Here is a 14,001-nt window from a genome sequence, read left to right on the forward strand (position 1 = left end):
ATTATAATACACAATGAAGCTATCTCTCTTATCATTTGTCACCGACTCACAATCTAAAAGCTTAAGCTGTCGGAAGGAGGACAAGTTCAAATTAATAAATTCATATGACACCACTTTTATCAATTAATATAGGACTGTGATTAAGATATCAAACAGAAAATATTGCACTGAATAAGCTGCATTTGATCAATTCAATGCAGTCATAATTATATCTATAATATAATTTTTCACCCTTGCTAGCTAAAAGTGTACGCCCACCTCATCAAATCGTGAACATAAAATATCCGATCAAGTGAAGTAAACCTGCCACCAAAATGGAGATTAATGTGACATTTCCCGGCATCTTCCCACCATCCTTCCTCAAAAACATGGCCTCATAGATAGGCAAGCAGTTGACCATGATAAATCCAGATAAGAACAAGTGCAGGAACATTTCATTGAAAACCCCCTCAATCCTCGCAGCTCTTGCAATCCCTATGACAAAGGAACTTAAGTTTACGATGGCCGCTGTACCCAAAACCACAAAGAATGGCGATGCTATGCCAAAATCAAACATTCCCTTGTCATACCGCTCACTTTGCTCCTCTTCTAGCACTTTGCTGGTTACATTAAACCCTGGAGTGGATATGCCAACATGATTGAGTGCAAACTGTATAGTTCCAAAGAGATGAGATGTGAGGCCCCTGACCATCCATATCCTTTGATCATTCCACCACCTTTGAATTGATCCCTTGGCCCTGAGGAAATCGACAAGGTCCGTAATATAGGCAGCCAAGAAGAGGTAGACATACAGATAGAACCATGGGTCAAAAACCTGCAAATACAAGTAAAACATGTCAAGAAAATGGTTCTCTTCGCTCACTTTTTGTTACATTGGTTTGCATGGAAGTGAGATGGCTATGAGGATTTAATGCCAGCGAGCATGCAAAAGATCCTTTTCTAACCAAATATATCAATCAGAAAAATCAAAAAAGATTAAACCTCCAATCCATGGAGAAATGCAGATCTTTGAACAATGAATAGAGAGAGGGGGGAGAGAGAGCAGGTCATCAGCAATGCATGAAAGAATTGCACTGAGACTGTAGAGGAGGATGAAGAATAGTTATCTAATATTGACACTCTGTAGAGACTGAAATGAAAACAAATAACTTTGTGCCATCTAATATTGACACTTCATAGAGATTGAAATAAAAACAGATGACTTTGTGCAATTTTGAACCATTCCCCATCTTTACCCATCTTATCCTTGGGGATTGACTTGGACCATAATCCAACGCCCTTGACCAAGTGGTGAGGGTGATACCATTCAAGCAAGCATTTGGAGATTTTGAATTTAAATTTTGATTTTACAGCTTCTTTACATTGGTTGTTTTTTTTTTGTTTTAATTTTTGATATTTTGTTAGGATCTCTCTTTTGTTATGCTTTCTTTTACTCAAGTAGATGGTGCCAACTAATATTTGGATCATCAGGCCAAATATGACTTAATCAAGTAATATAAGTTTAGATTTGGGCAAGATCAGACTTATTGACGGGTCTAGTTACTACTAGAATGACAATTCCTGATCATAAGGTAAATTGGAGTAGTGCCTTAGAGTTGAAATACATCTAACCACAACTTGAACTACGGTCAATTTTTGACAAGTCAAATTGTGGCACTTGAACTATTTAGAAAGCTAGAGTAACATGTGAACAAGAACTAATGTTTTAGTGCTGGACCTTGTATCAGTACCATCCTATTATGATATTAGTATATGGTACCATATGAGACGGCAAAATACACTAAGTGTTGGCACTGACTGGTACAATTAATCCTATATGTGAACTTATACTTCACATAAATCAGATATTGAAAACCTCTATATATGAGGACTAAACTTGCAAGGGTCTATTTATATGTAAATAAATAGAAGTATTCCTATATACTCAAATCATTTGGAAGAGATGTTTTGTTTGATTCTTTATAGCCGTGTAAATGGTTTCACAATTTTCAAAAATTGGCTAAAAAGTTATTTTTATTTGTTATATTAGAGATTTTTCTAAAAGGTTTTTTCTTTTCTTGTGTGCATGTGTATGCGTTTCTCTCTGCAGTAGAGAGGGAAAGAAGAGCATACCTCGGGGAACAAGCGCTTCTGATAAGTAAGAGCCAATGGTGGGAGAAACGCATAGATTGTGAGAGGAATGCACCATGATCCCCAATAAGCATAATGTGCGTAGCACAAGCCCAGAGGCAAGGAAGCGTTCCTGATTCCAAAAGTGAGGGGATTGTGCTTGGAGATGGCCACCTCTAAGAGCCCAATGCACCATCTCTTGACTTGGCCCAGGACATCATTTAAGTTCTTTGGTGCATCGCCTGCGAACGCCGGCCTCTCAGGATCACAAAATATAGACCTCCAACCTTCACATTGCAGGCGATAGCCTGTGTGGTAGTCTTCAACAAGCGACCCATAACGAAATCCAATCTGCACGCAAAGTTTGTAACACCAATTATCACAAGGTAATATCACATAAATCTATAAACATAACATCGAGCTTAGTCAGATCTCATTCCCATTTGTGTTTCTATATAATTCTGATGTGAAATTATTATTCATCCATTATAATGGAGTAAATGAACGATAGGTGCTATTGGGTCCAGGTTGTATCTTTCACACAATAAAATGATCGATCTTCTTTCACAACTACATCCTTTGGATGGCAACCTGCACAGATATTAAAGCAACCCTAACTTGTTCATTTATCTGCACAACGTTGTGCGATCCGAAGGTGAATTCACATGAAAGATACGACCCCTGTTTGTTATTATTTACCCGATAGTCTTGAAGTGGACTAATTACGAATGAAACAATGCCTATTATAATGACAATTATAAACCATGGAGAAACAATGGAATCATGTGAACATTGAAAATTACAAACAGCAGTAATACTAGACAACAGTAACAGGTTGACCACCAAATTACGGTTGTTTCATGTGTATAATATAACAGAAGGCCTCTGGAATCATATGGTGGTATGCAACGGCAACTATATACTAGAAATTATAATTCCCATTACCAACATTAGAACAATGCGACGTAATATTATTCTACGACTTACTGTTGAACCCCATTTCCTGCCAACCTCGTAGTTACAACTAGCCACTTCATGAGCCCGTTTCATCACCGAGTCCAAACGCAACGAACCCCACCCCCTCGGCTCGCACGAGTCGTGCGAGTCCAATGGAGCCAGGGTTGAGGAGCGGATGCCATGCAAGGCTCGCCTGGAAAAGAAACAATTGGAGCCCACGTAGCTGGGCCCAGTGAACCCGTCCATCCCTCGCGGGTTAATTCGAAACGAGCGCTTTAACTCGCCCCCGTAGATGTCGTCCTTGTTAAGCCCGTCGAAGTGCTGCGGAAACTGGACGTAAGCAAGGTTGGAAGCCATGGCCGGGTCCAAAAGATAGCACAGAGCTCGGAGAGGAGATTGGGGATCATTGGAGTACATGTCACAGTCCAAAGTGAGGACCACCGGGGCATTGGTCATGATGCTGGACACGCGGACCTTTTGATGGAATGAAAACAAGAGGATTAATTAATGGGAGCTAGTTGAAGAATGGAAGAGAGTGCTTCTCCTATTTTTTTGGGTTGAAAAGAGAAGAGGGTGTTTCTGTTTGACAAAGCTTTGGAGAGAGGGATTTTTACCAAGGTATTGAGAGCACCAGCCTTGAAGTGGTGGGGAGAATTGATATTTTTCTCTCTGGAGAGGTAGATGAGGTTTGGTAATGCGTCGCCCATGATATCTGTGTCTTTACCGCTTTCCAGCAAAACCTGTTCCACACCAATCATCTTAATACTGATCAGTATACAACAAGAGAGAGAGAGAAACTTCATGCCTCCCTTTAGTCAAGAATAAATACCTTTCTTTTTTTTTCCAAACTAATTAATAATTAAGATACTTCATATTGGCGAAGAACCTTTGGATAATAATTCCCCCCCACAAACCCCACCTTCTCTGTTTTATTTTTATTTCTCTATATCAGCAGATCACCTTTTTTTTTTTTGCAGTCTTTTCTTCCAGAGACAACTATTTACTCCATGAGGAAGGCTTATAATAACGTAATCTATCGTCCATTTACCTCAAAGTTAATTAAATATCAAAATTGAGTTTTTTTTTTTTCTTTTAAAGAATATATATAGTTTGGTGTTTGTCTGGGCAAGTGAAATATATAGGGGTACATGTCTCAACAAACCCATTTAGTGGTCAGGAGCATCCTGTGACAAGAGAGCTTTGTGTGGGATGAAAAGGAAACTATAGAAAAGGTAGATGACTGCTTAAATGGTTCAAAAATTAGTAGTTACTTCATGATGAATAATTTGATGGAAGTAGTGAATACCTGAATTATTGAAGGGTGATCGCGACGGGTAAATCCCTTCCATTTCTTGAAAATCGCTAGTTCTTCAACAGTGGCAATTAAATCATTGCCAGAAACATAGCCTCTTTGTAATGCACTCTCCACCTTCTCTTTCATGGCTTGATACATCATCTAAAGGAGTAAGAAATAATTATATAAGAGAAATATTTAATCAAAGGGATGTGATAATATGTAGTTATATATCATATGAGAAAAAAAAGGATGATGTTAATGTACAAAAATCATATGATTATTTCAATCAATGAAAGATTAGGTTTTTTTCAAATCAAAATAGTTCAATCATAGGTTTAAAAAACAAAATTTTTTTACATATATATCCTCCTAACTATTCACATTTACATAAATACCCTCGTATAATTACTATTCCTATGTATATCTATATAATTTTTTTGCTTGTTGCACGTCTATCCCTTAAAGGTATTTCAATTATTTTAATTTTAGATTGCTTATTTCTTAATGGCATTCAGTGGTGTGTGTATATATATATCCCTCGGAAAAAAGTTATCTAGCATGTAAAGGATGAGTCAAAATTGAGGCACAGCAAGCGCAAATTGTAACAAATTCTTTTTTTTGAAGAAAAATACCAAATAGTAACAAATTCAATTGTCAAATTATTATTTTTAGAATAAGTCAAATACGTTCATCCATCGTTATGGTGTATTGTGAGATTAATTGGGGCAGACTCCCACATATAAAAGGCAAAATGGCTGCAAGTGAGCAATTACTAAAGGCACTTTAGATTCTAAATTTGTCAATTTAAGAGTACATGCATGCATACATACATACATATATACCTGCTTAAATTATAACCTATTTTAGCCTAAATCGCAACCTGTGGATCTATTAATTTGTAAGAAGAAATTAAAAGAAAATATTCACAAAGGCTTTTTTTTTTTTTTTTTCTTCAACAAGATTTCGTGCTGGGGGATATTAGGTTAATATAGGCTATACTTAAAATAGATGTTTAATCCACCCAATCTTACCAAATCACCGAAATAGGTCCTAAAGGCTAAAAGTATTCAACGATTTCAACAACGATTGACGGCATCTCCGCTTGGAAACAATATAAAATTCATCCTTGTTACGTAGAATCACCGCAACAGGCTTATCAAGATACCGAGTTAATTGGGACACTCAACACGTATCTTGGCGTCCAAATATCCGATATCAACGACGCTAATTAATCCCTTGCTAATCCGGCCACCTTGTATATAAACAACTATGCTCTCTCTTTCTTGACACTTGCATTAGAATTTTATATTCTGTCCACGTCGACAGCCTGGTTTGTCCTCGCCCTTCCGTTATCATATTCCTCCACTGGCTCGTCTTTGACATCGAGCAAAGAAAAATCTACGCCCATGACATTGCGTTTGGACAATGATGTGATCTAATTAAAATGATTCGTTGCGTCTGTAACATGAGTACCGCATCCAGCTGTTGCAACTGAGTGGAAACACTGATGAAATCAAAAACGGCGCTTTCAGACTGCTGCTTTATTTCGCTGGGCAACTTGATAGCTATTTTTTTCCTTTTTTTTTCTGCTATCAACTTGATAACTATTATTGACCGGGACAAAATTGCTGCCCTGGAGATGGACGAGCCGACCTTGTCACCATGTCATCATGTCTTCCTTCAATCATGGCACCATAGCAAAGAATCAGCGACATGCCCTTTTTTTTTTTTTTTTTTTTTTAAATAATGCCTATTTTAGATCGCGTGCCAGCTGATGGGATGGCGTACCGCAGTCAAAAGTTAAAGTACTAAAAAAACTTCAAGCTACGCTGCTGGCGGAGGATGACACAGAAATCCACCCTCGTGTCCGGGCACCGTGCCCTAGAAGCCATGTGGGTTCCAATGCTTAAGAACAATATTGTAATGGCTATGCCCCGGAGGGAAAGCACCAGTTTTGGAGGTACATATTTTTTTACTCCCGTTCATGTGCAATTCATACAAATTTTCCTAGCTTTGAACCTATCAATTTAATATAGCCGAACCTTCACATGTATCCACCGTTAGATTATCCATTAGGTGCTTGATCCAAAAGAATCTTCAAACACAAAATGAACCATTTTGATGACTATAAATAAGATCGCATAAGTTTCTAAAGCAAGGTCCATCACGTTGAAAAACAAAGTTGCAGGCTAAATTTATATGACACCGTGCCATTTAGGGAGCAATAGTATATTTAGCAATCGAGCTTAAATTGTATCATTTGGGATCTAAAATATGTCGATCAAATAAAAATTTATTTTCAAATAAAATTTTGAGTAAATATATTTTTTAATCTAAAATAAATCATGCAGAAGGAAGAGTTGATGTACAGATCGATATCTATCTTTTAAAAATTTTAGTTTCTTCAATTTTTTTTTACTGATCATATTTATTTTTAAAAAAAAATTTTATTAAAACTAAAAAATGAAATTTGATTTGAACTATATAAGAACATATCTTATCATTAGAAATAGAGACAATATATTTTGATTTTAAATCAATCTATAAGAGAAAAGGAGACTTAAGCCTATCTTGTATTTTTTTCTCTTTTCTTCTAAGTTTCACTTAAAAAGTTTGAATTGAACAAGTTGATTTTTTTTTCTGATTGAATCATCATTTTAAAATCTATATATATGAATGAATAAAAAAATTTAAAAATATTTTAAAATATAAACATAAAAATGATCACAATGCGAAATTAAGCAGGCCAATCTTTCTTTGTACAAATGATACAACCCGAACCCATTAAATACTGAGTATGGCGCTAGTCCATACCACCATCAACTATTGTCAGCCACTTAGCGATGTAATTTATACCTGACTTGCTAATAAGATGAGCGTAGTTCTCAAAGATAGTGTTTGGTTGCCCTTATTCTCAGTGGAATAAAAGTTTATTCCTATTTATTCCCCAAACACCAGATATATTTCTAGTAGACCCCATAGGTTTAGCTATTCCGGTCAATAAGTATTAATTTTACATTAATTGCACCTTATTTCCATCCACTTTGAATAAATTATTTTATATTAGATCATGGAATAGCTTATTTTAAATTCTTAATAAGAAATAATTCAACTTATTCCAAAGTAGAGAATAACACTATCTTATGTTCGATGGATCCCATCGATTTTCAATTAAATATTAATATAAAAAAATTATTTTAGAAAAATTTATATTTCTATTTTAGAAATATCAAAAGGATCGTCAAACACTATCGAAAAGGATATATATATATATATTTTTCTGTCACTGTAAAGTGTACTCTGATCCGACCATGAATGATAAATCTCCATTAATAAAACTCCAAGTGAGGGATGGTTGAGAAAAGGCACCATGTCCCACGCCCTAAAACTCGTCGTCTTCTAGCATTTTATATCTCAATAATATAATAAACTAGAGGTCCTTGTTGTCAATCACGTATTTGATTTTGCACACTCTATCATGGAAAGATTCCCTTATCTGGTTATCTTCCTTGTGAATGAAATCTTGGACTCATATGCTGGGTTCTGATTTTTTTTCTCGGAAAGGCAGTAAAAGAAAGTCAGTAACCTTTTTACTAATATATGGAACTTGCTATAATTACTGACAAAACATGGAAACTTTCTCTTTTTTTACTTCAATTTATCTAATATCTATTTATTTGAGGAAGGGAGAAGACTCGATTGGTATTTCAAATTATTAGCAGGGCAGAGACTAAATATATAATTAATACACCCTAAAAAGGATAGAGTTGCTTACCTTCATCTTGTCAGATTTCTCACCAATACTGGAGCTGAAGTAGACCTCAGGAGACCTCTCCTGAAGCCCGTTCTCCCTGCAGAATGGCAACCAGTACCTGGCGAACATGGCCGCCTCCATGAACGCAAAGAGAGTCACCTCCGAGCCCCCATCATCGGAGACATAAACCGAAAGCCTATCGGTCGGATAGTCGAAGGCCATCACCGACAGAGCTGTGCTCACGACGCTCATGGGTGGCTCCTTGTGTGGGTCTGCAGTGCATATAAACACGTCTAGCGCCGGCAAGTTCTTCCGGCCCACCATGTCCATGAGGCGGTCCGGGAATTCCCGGCGGCACACCGAGCGCCACCGAAACGGCTGGACTAGGCCCCACATGAAGGCAAGGACAAGATCGGCGAGGAGGAGGAGGAGGGAGAATAAGGAAGGGGAGGCGAGGAAGGTGGTGCAGTGGTGGTAAAGGAGGGCAAGGATGCTAAGAGAGTAGAGGAGAGAGTGGACACGGTTGTAGGGAGCCAAGGGGTCTACTGTGAGAGTGTGGAGGGTGGAGGGTTTGGGCTTGGTGAAAAGGGTCGTCATCTTGGCCTAGCAACGATTAGGTGACCTTGGCTTTCCAAAGGCAAGGGAGGTGGCGAGGTTCCGGTGGTTTTTATAGACCCTGCACTGGGAGATGGGGCGAGAGTTTAAAGTAACAGGCTAACAACCGTTACAAGTTGAGAATAATAATTGCTCTTTGAAACTTTATTATTACTCACCAAAAGTTTTATTTTGCATGTGAAATAATATTCAACGTATCACAAGTCATACAGATACTTTGTCGTTTTACACTGATTGCATCTTAAAAGAATATTTTAATATTATTTTATGAACATAACCAAGACGATATTAATAAAAGATATACAAGGGAGATCTGTTCCATGAGATGCAACACTAGCATTAGTACCGCTTGTTGTTCACACTCATTTATTGTTTATCTGTATAAAATGTTATTATGTAAAGTGGAATATATTATAAATGCCGGCTTGCACAAGTATCTTTTTAGCCAATAGTTTAGGGATGCAGTTAAGATAGCAGGGTTTATTATTTTTGAATAATCATGGTTTTAATAGTTTCCACTTCATTGTGAAACAAACTAAATCTATATTAAAATGGACAAATAATATATATTATTCCTGTTGCGGCTTACCGCAAGCTTGACCGAAGCATGTGCCTGCTGACGAGAGGTGATTGGCACGAGCTTGCACGCGAGAAGACTGTTAACAAACAGCCAAACTAGCTTAGACACGTGTGTGCTGGGTCCCACCGAAACATACACTTGCATGGCAGGGGTTGGCATGGCTGCCACGTTTTCCGGAGTGTATTTTATTTTATTCTTCTTGTAGCTTTGCATGATAAGTTTCTTCTGGCACAGGCACGGCAGCATGAGTTGCGGCCAGTTCTCGGCATCGTTTCATGCCTCGCTAAGTGCACCAGTCTCCATACATAACGGTTGAAATTTGACACAATGAACGAGAGTCGGATAGACATTGTCAATTGGGGCAAGAGCAGCGCGGCGGAGCGGTTTTCTTAGGCAGAGAACAGTATTACATGGGATCCTTGCTCCGCAGGGTATATTGCAAATTGGTTCGATTCGAATTTGGATTGAAATCTTCACTGCCTTGCCGTGATGGAATTATCATATGATGCCATATGGTCCATTTAGATAGTCTTCTTTTTTATGTTCCAAAACTCCATCATATGATAACTCTATTTTGGCACGTCAATAAAGATTATAATTAGGTTACATTTGATAGCTGGCAATCTGTCAAGATCGCCAGCAGTTTAAAATGGGTCTATTAGATTGTTGTATTTGATATACTTTTTGAATGACAATCCAAATTATCTTGACAATCTACATTGCTTTATTAGAGGCAATCCAGATTGTCTTAAAGAGGGGTGGCTATCCAAATTAACACTTCTTTGGTTATCTTACAATAAAATTTTAAACAAAATTACCCACATCCCACTCCATCCCCAAGATCACGACCACCGATCTTTCTACCGCTGTCGTAGTGTACGAGATCCAGCTTTCCCAGAGCCTCTCCATCGCCTTCTCCGACATCAAATACATCCGCTGTGACCAAGACTTTGCAGCGACCAAGTCCAACGACCCCCACCCCTGGCTCGGCCTCGATAGCTTCCTTGCCCTCTCCGCCCTCCTCTTCATCATCCTCATCATCGGCTCTGACGAGGATGATGAGAAATGGGATCGACAATGGTGATTCGAATCCCCCTATGGCTACTACCGGAGGAGGCCGTGCATCTCTTCCTCAAAGGATCCCTGTCACGCTATTGCTATTCTTATTAGGGTTGGTCCTCTGCTTCATTCGAGACCTATCCATTATTAGAGACCTCAGATTTGGACCTTCAAAGCTTTAGATCGTGAAGATGACGTGGGATGACTGGAAGCTTCACTCTGGCAAATCCCGCAGATCCCCCTCTCGGTGCTCAACTCGGTGATCGCCATGTGCAAGCTCTCCGCCGACCTCTTCCTGGAGCGTGAGGTGTCAACGATAATGGTGTCGGTGAGTATGGGGCTGATTTATCTGGTGGGGTGCTAGTTCAGGGTGATGCCCATCTGCCATGGCACTGGCGGGATTCTGCTCTACCTTCTTCTCAGGTTGAGGGAGCTCGACTGCTACTCTCTCTCTCCCATAAATAGTGGTGCTCTGATCGGAGAGCAAGCTCAGACCTAGTTTGTTCTTTATTGGTTACTATTGCCAAGAAGAATAAAAGGAAAGACTAGGCTTTTTCTATTATTATTTTTATTTTATTCTATCCTTCCAAGGTAGTGGCGAGCACATCTGATTCTATTCCTTGCTCGTCTATACAGGCATGAACCCATCTTCCATGGTCAAGAGCTCCGACCTTGGCACATAAAGACAAGAGGTTAATCATTGTCACTTCATTCGATTTTATATCTAATAGTTAATATTATTTTATATAATGATATAGATTACATAATCGATATTTTTTGATAAATATATATTAAGTAAAAAAGAATAAAAAATTATGGTCATCCATTGGTGGCAATGGCGATGGAGGGTGATGGTCTGTGACTGCAGCAAAAGCAGCGACCGACGGTCGGCAACTGCGACAGGGGCGGCAACTGACAATCAGCGGCTGTGGTAGGGGTGGCGGTCAGTGATCAGGCATATTGCTACCAAGCAGCTACAACGCTAGGATGATGTTAAGTGTAAGCTATAGTATATGGATTTTTAATAGATTTGACTTAGGAATATTTTGAGAATTTGATTTCATAATACCGGTAATGTGATTGCCATACCAAACATATCTATCAAGATTTTCAGTAATTTCATTGCAATATTATCTGCATGTACCAAACATAGTAATTAATATTACTGATAATCTATATTACTAGCAATCCATATTATTGACAATCCAAATTATCTGGCAATGCACCAAATGCCGCCTTAGGATTTGAGTTGAAACAATTTGAGTGTTGAATGTATTAACAATTGAGGGGATCTTAGCAAGAATTTGAAGGTTTTAAGGCATGAACAATCACTATCCTCCACTCTAATTGTTGCAAGATTTAAAAGTCATATTTTTTCAGGAATAAACATCATCGTTCAATCAACAGCCACGATAAAATTAAAATGAATTTCAATTATCTGCTAAGTGCCAAATCTTTGGTTATTTAAAATTATATATATATATATATATATATATATATATATATATATATATATATATAATTTCAATGAGTGTTTTTAAAGAAAAATTAATTTTTTTCTAAAATTTTATTAAATCTTTTTCGATACAAGACTACTTTAAATATATATGAAGTACTTTCTTTTATTGTAATCCTTCCACGTGGAATTATTCACTTATCTTTTCGATACTAATATTACTAGGGTTGCAAATAGATCGAATCGGATTCGATCATGCGTGACTCTGAACCGATTCGATTCTTTGATCGGATCTTGATATTGGATCCAAATCCAACCTAATAGAAGATCAGGTCAGATCAGATCCATAATCAAATTTTTTGACCCAATGGTCATTTGGATCGAATTGAGTTCATGTATAATCCAGCCCTAATTCATAAAATATGGGTCTGATTCGCATTTAGATTAGGTCTGGATTAGATCATGGATTAAATTAACTAACAGGCATAAGCTATAGCTATTCAATCAATTCCCATGAGTAGAATTTAAGTTAACCTTACAAGTTTACCATCCAACGACACTCATGATGTAATGATTCTTAAAGTGGTCATCAATATGTGACAATTACATCACAGAAAACTGTCAACATGCACCTCATGTATATATGGAAGCCGATTGTGGGACACAATTGAAAGTAAAATATCTATTCTTTACTAATCCTCTAAATTTTTTGAGTTGAAAAAGTTATGTAGGTTTGATGCGAAAGATTTCTTGTAGAGCTGGAAAGAGAATAAGATAATATTTGTTAGGGACTCCAACTTAAACCGATAGGTGCCACTCAATTGTGGGGGTGAAAAGAGCAGAAGATAATATTGTACAGGTAGACAACCCACTATAATTTATACCTAGCCTATGCTAACATATAATAGATTTGGATCATATAATGGGTTCTGATCAAATCAGGTTATTGAGCATAAGATCCATATAAACCCAAAAATTTAAGTGGGTTGGATCGAATCGGATCGGATCAAAATTCAATAATTCTAGATCCAATCCAAAAAATAAAATGGATCTAATTTTAGAATCCGATCTGGATCCGCGGGTTCTTTTAAATGGTTTGGATCGGATCTTCGTGGGTCGGATCCGATCAAATTGTGGGTCAACCTGATCTATTTATAGCTTTAAATATTATAAATAATAAGTAATAAAAGAAATAATTAATAGAATGATCTAATTATGCTAAATAAAAATTAAGATGAAATTTTAAAAATTTAAAAAAAAATTAAGAATTTTTTTTGGGGCTAAGTAAGTTATTTAATTATTTATTTATTGTTATTTTTTTTTTGCAATTGAATTGATTGTTTTAGTTGTCTGCAACTGACTTATGGTCGGGCCGGGGTGGGGTTCGGATGCGGACCGGTTGGCCATCTTGAGTTAAGGAGGCCCTCCCTTTCTAGTGCTTTCCTTTCCGTCCTCCTTGCATCACAGGGACATTTTAGGCTTCTGTTTCTGTTCATCCCGCTCATTTCGTCCCGACTCCTTGTGCTCCCACCCAATCCCGTCTCTTCTTGTCTTGGATCCCGTGACTCAATCCATCGGCGCATTCGTCTCGTATCGTTGGCCTCTAAATCTTCTTTGAGGCTGATTTTTAGGATTTTGTTGGGGAATACCGACCGACCCCACTCACGCCGACTCATCGTCGGGCCTACATGACCGACGCCCGACTCCGCAGTTACCGACCGACTGACGACTGCCGATACCGACCGACCGATCGAGGATACGTCGGTCGGGCTGACCTTTTTCTCTCTCCCGACCGACTGCACTATGGAGTCCGATGCCCGACTCCTACAACGTGCCCGACTGACTGTCGGAGGGGCCCCAAATTTTCACCCGACGTCCCTCAACTGGCCGCCGATCTATGATCGATCGGCCCCTCCAGACGCCGTACGACTGCCAGGAACTGTCAGTCCAGACAATAGCATGCGGCACTGCCGCCTAGAGGCATTATCCCACCTAAGGCATGGGTCAACCCAAGCGATTTGACAGCCCCACGGTGATTTGACACCCTTGCGGCGACTTTGACAGTCCTCGGTGAGTTGACAATTCTTCAATTGTCCGCGCCATTAATGACGGCGCCATACCATGCTCCACTATATATATCGGGGAAGGCAACAGTGCTAGAGGTCCCTTCAAAA

General features: G+C 38.4%; 1 protein-coding gene across 1 annotated transcript; it reads right to left on the reverse strand.

Annotated features, from left to right (window-relative positions):
- Nucleotides 1-91: 91 nt before the first annotated feature.
- Nucleotides 92-8,776, reverse strand: LOC140855877 (cellulose synthase-like protein G3). Its single transcript, XM_073253109.1, has 6 exons — nt 8,139-8,776; nt 4,373-4,522; nt 3,681-3,806; nt 3,097-3,540; nt 2,113-2,460; nt 92-814 (listed from the first exon to the last, which is right to left on the reverse strand). The coding sequence occupies exons 1-6, from the start codon at nt 8,712-8,714 to the stop codon at nt 263-265; spliced, it is 2,196 nt and encodes a 731-aa protein (XP_073109210.1). The 5' UTR covers nt 8,715-8,776; the 3' UTR covers nt 92-262.
- Between the last annotated feature and the right edge of the window lie 5,225 nt (nt 8,777-14,001).

Source organism: Elaeis guineensis, chromosome 2 (genome assembly GCF_000442705.2).
Source record: "Elaeis guineensis isolate ETL-2024a chromosome 2, EG11, whole genome shotgun sequence".
NCBI lineage: Eukaryota > Viridiplantae > Streptophyta > Magnoliopsida > Arecales > Arecaceae > Elaeis > Elaeis guineensis.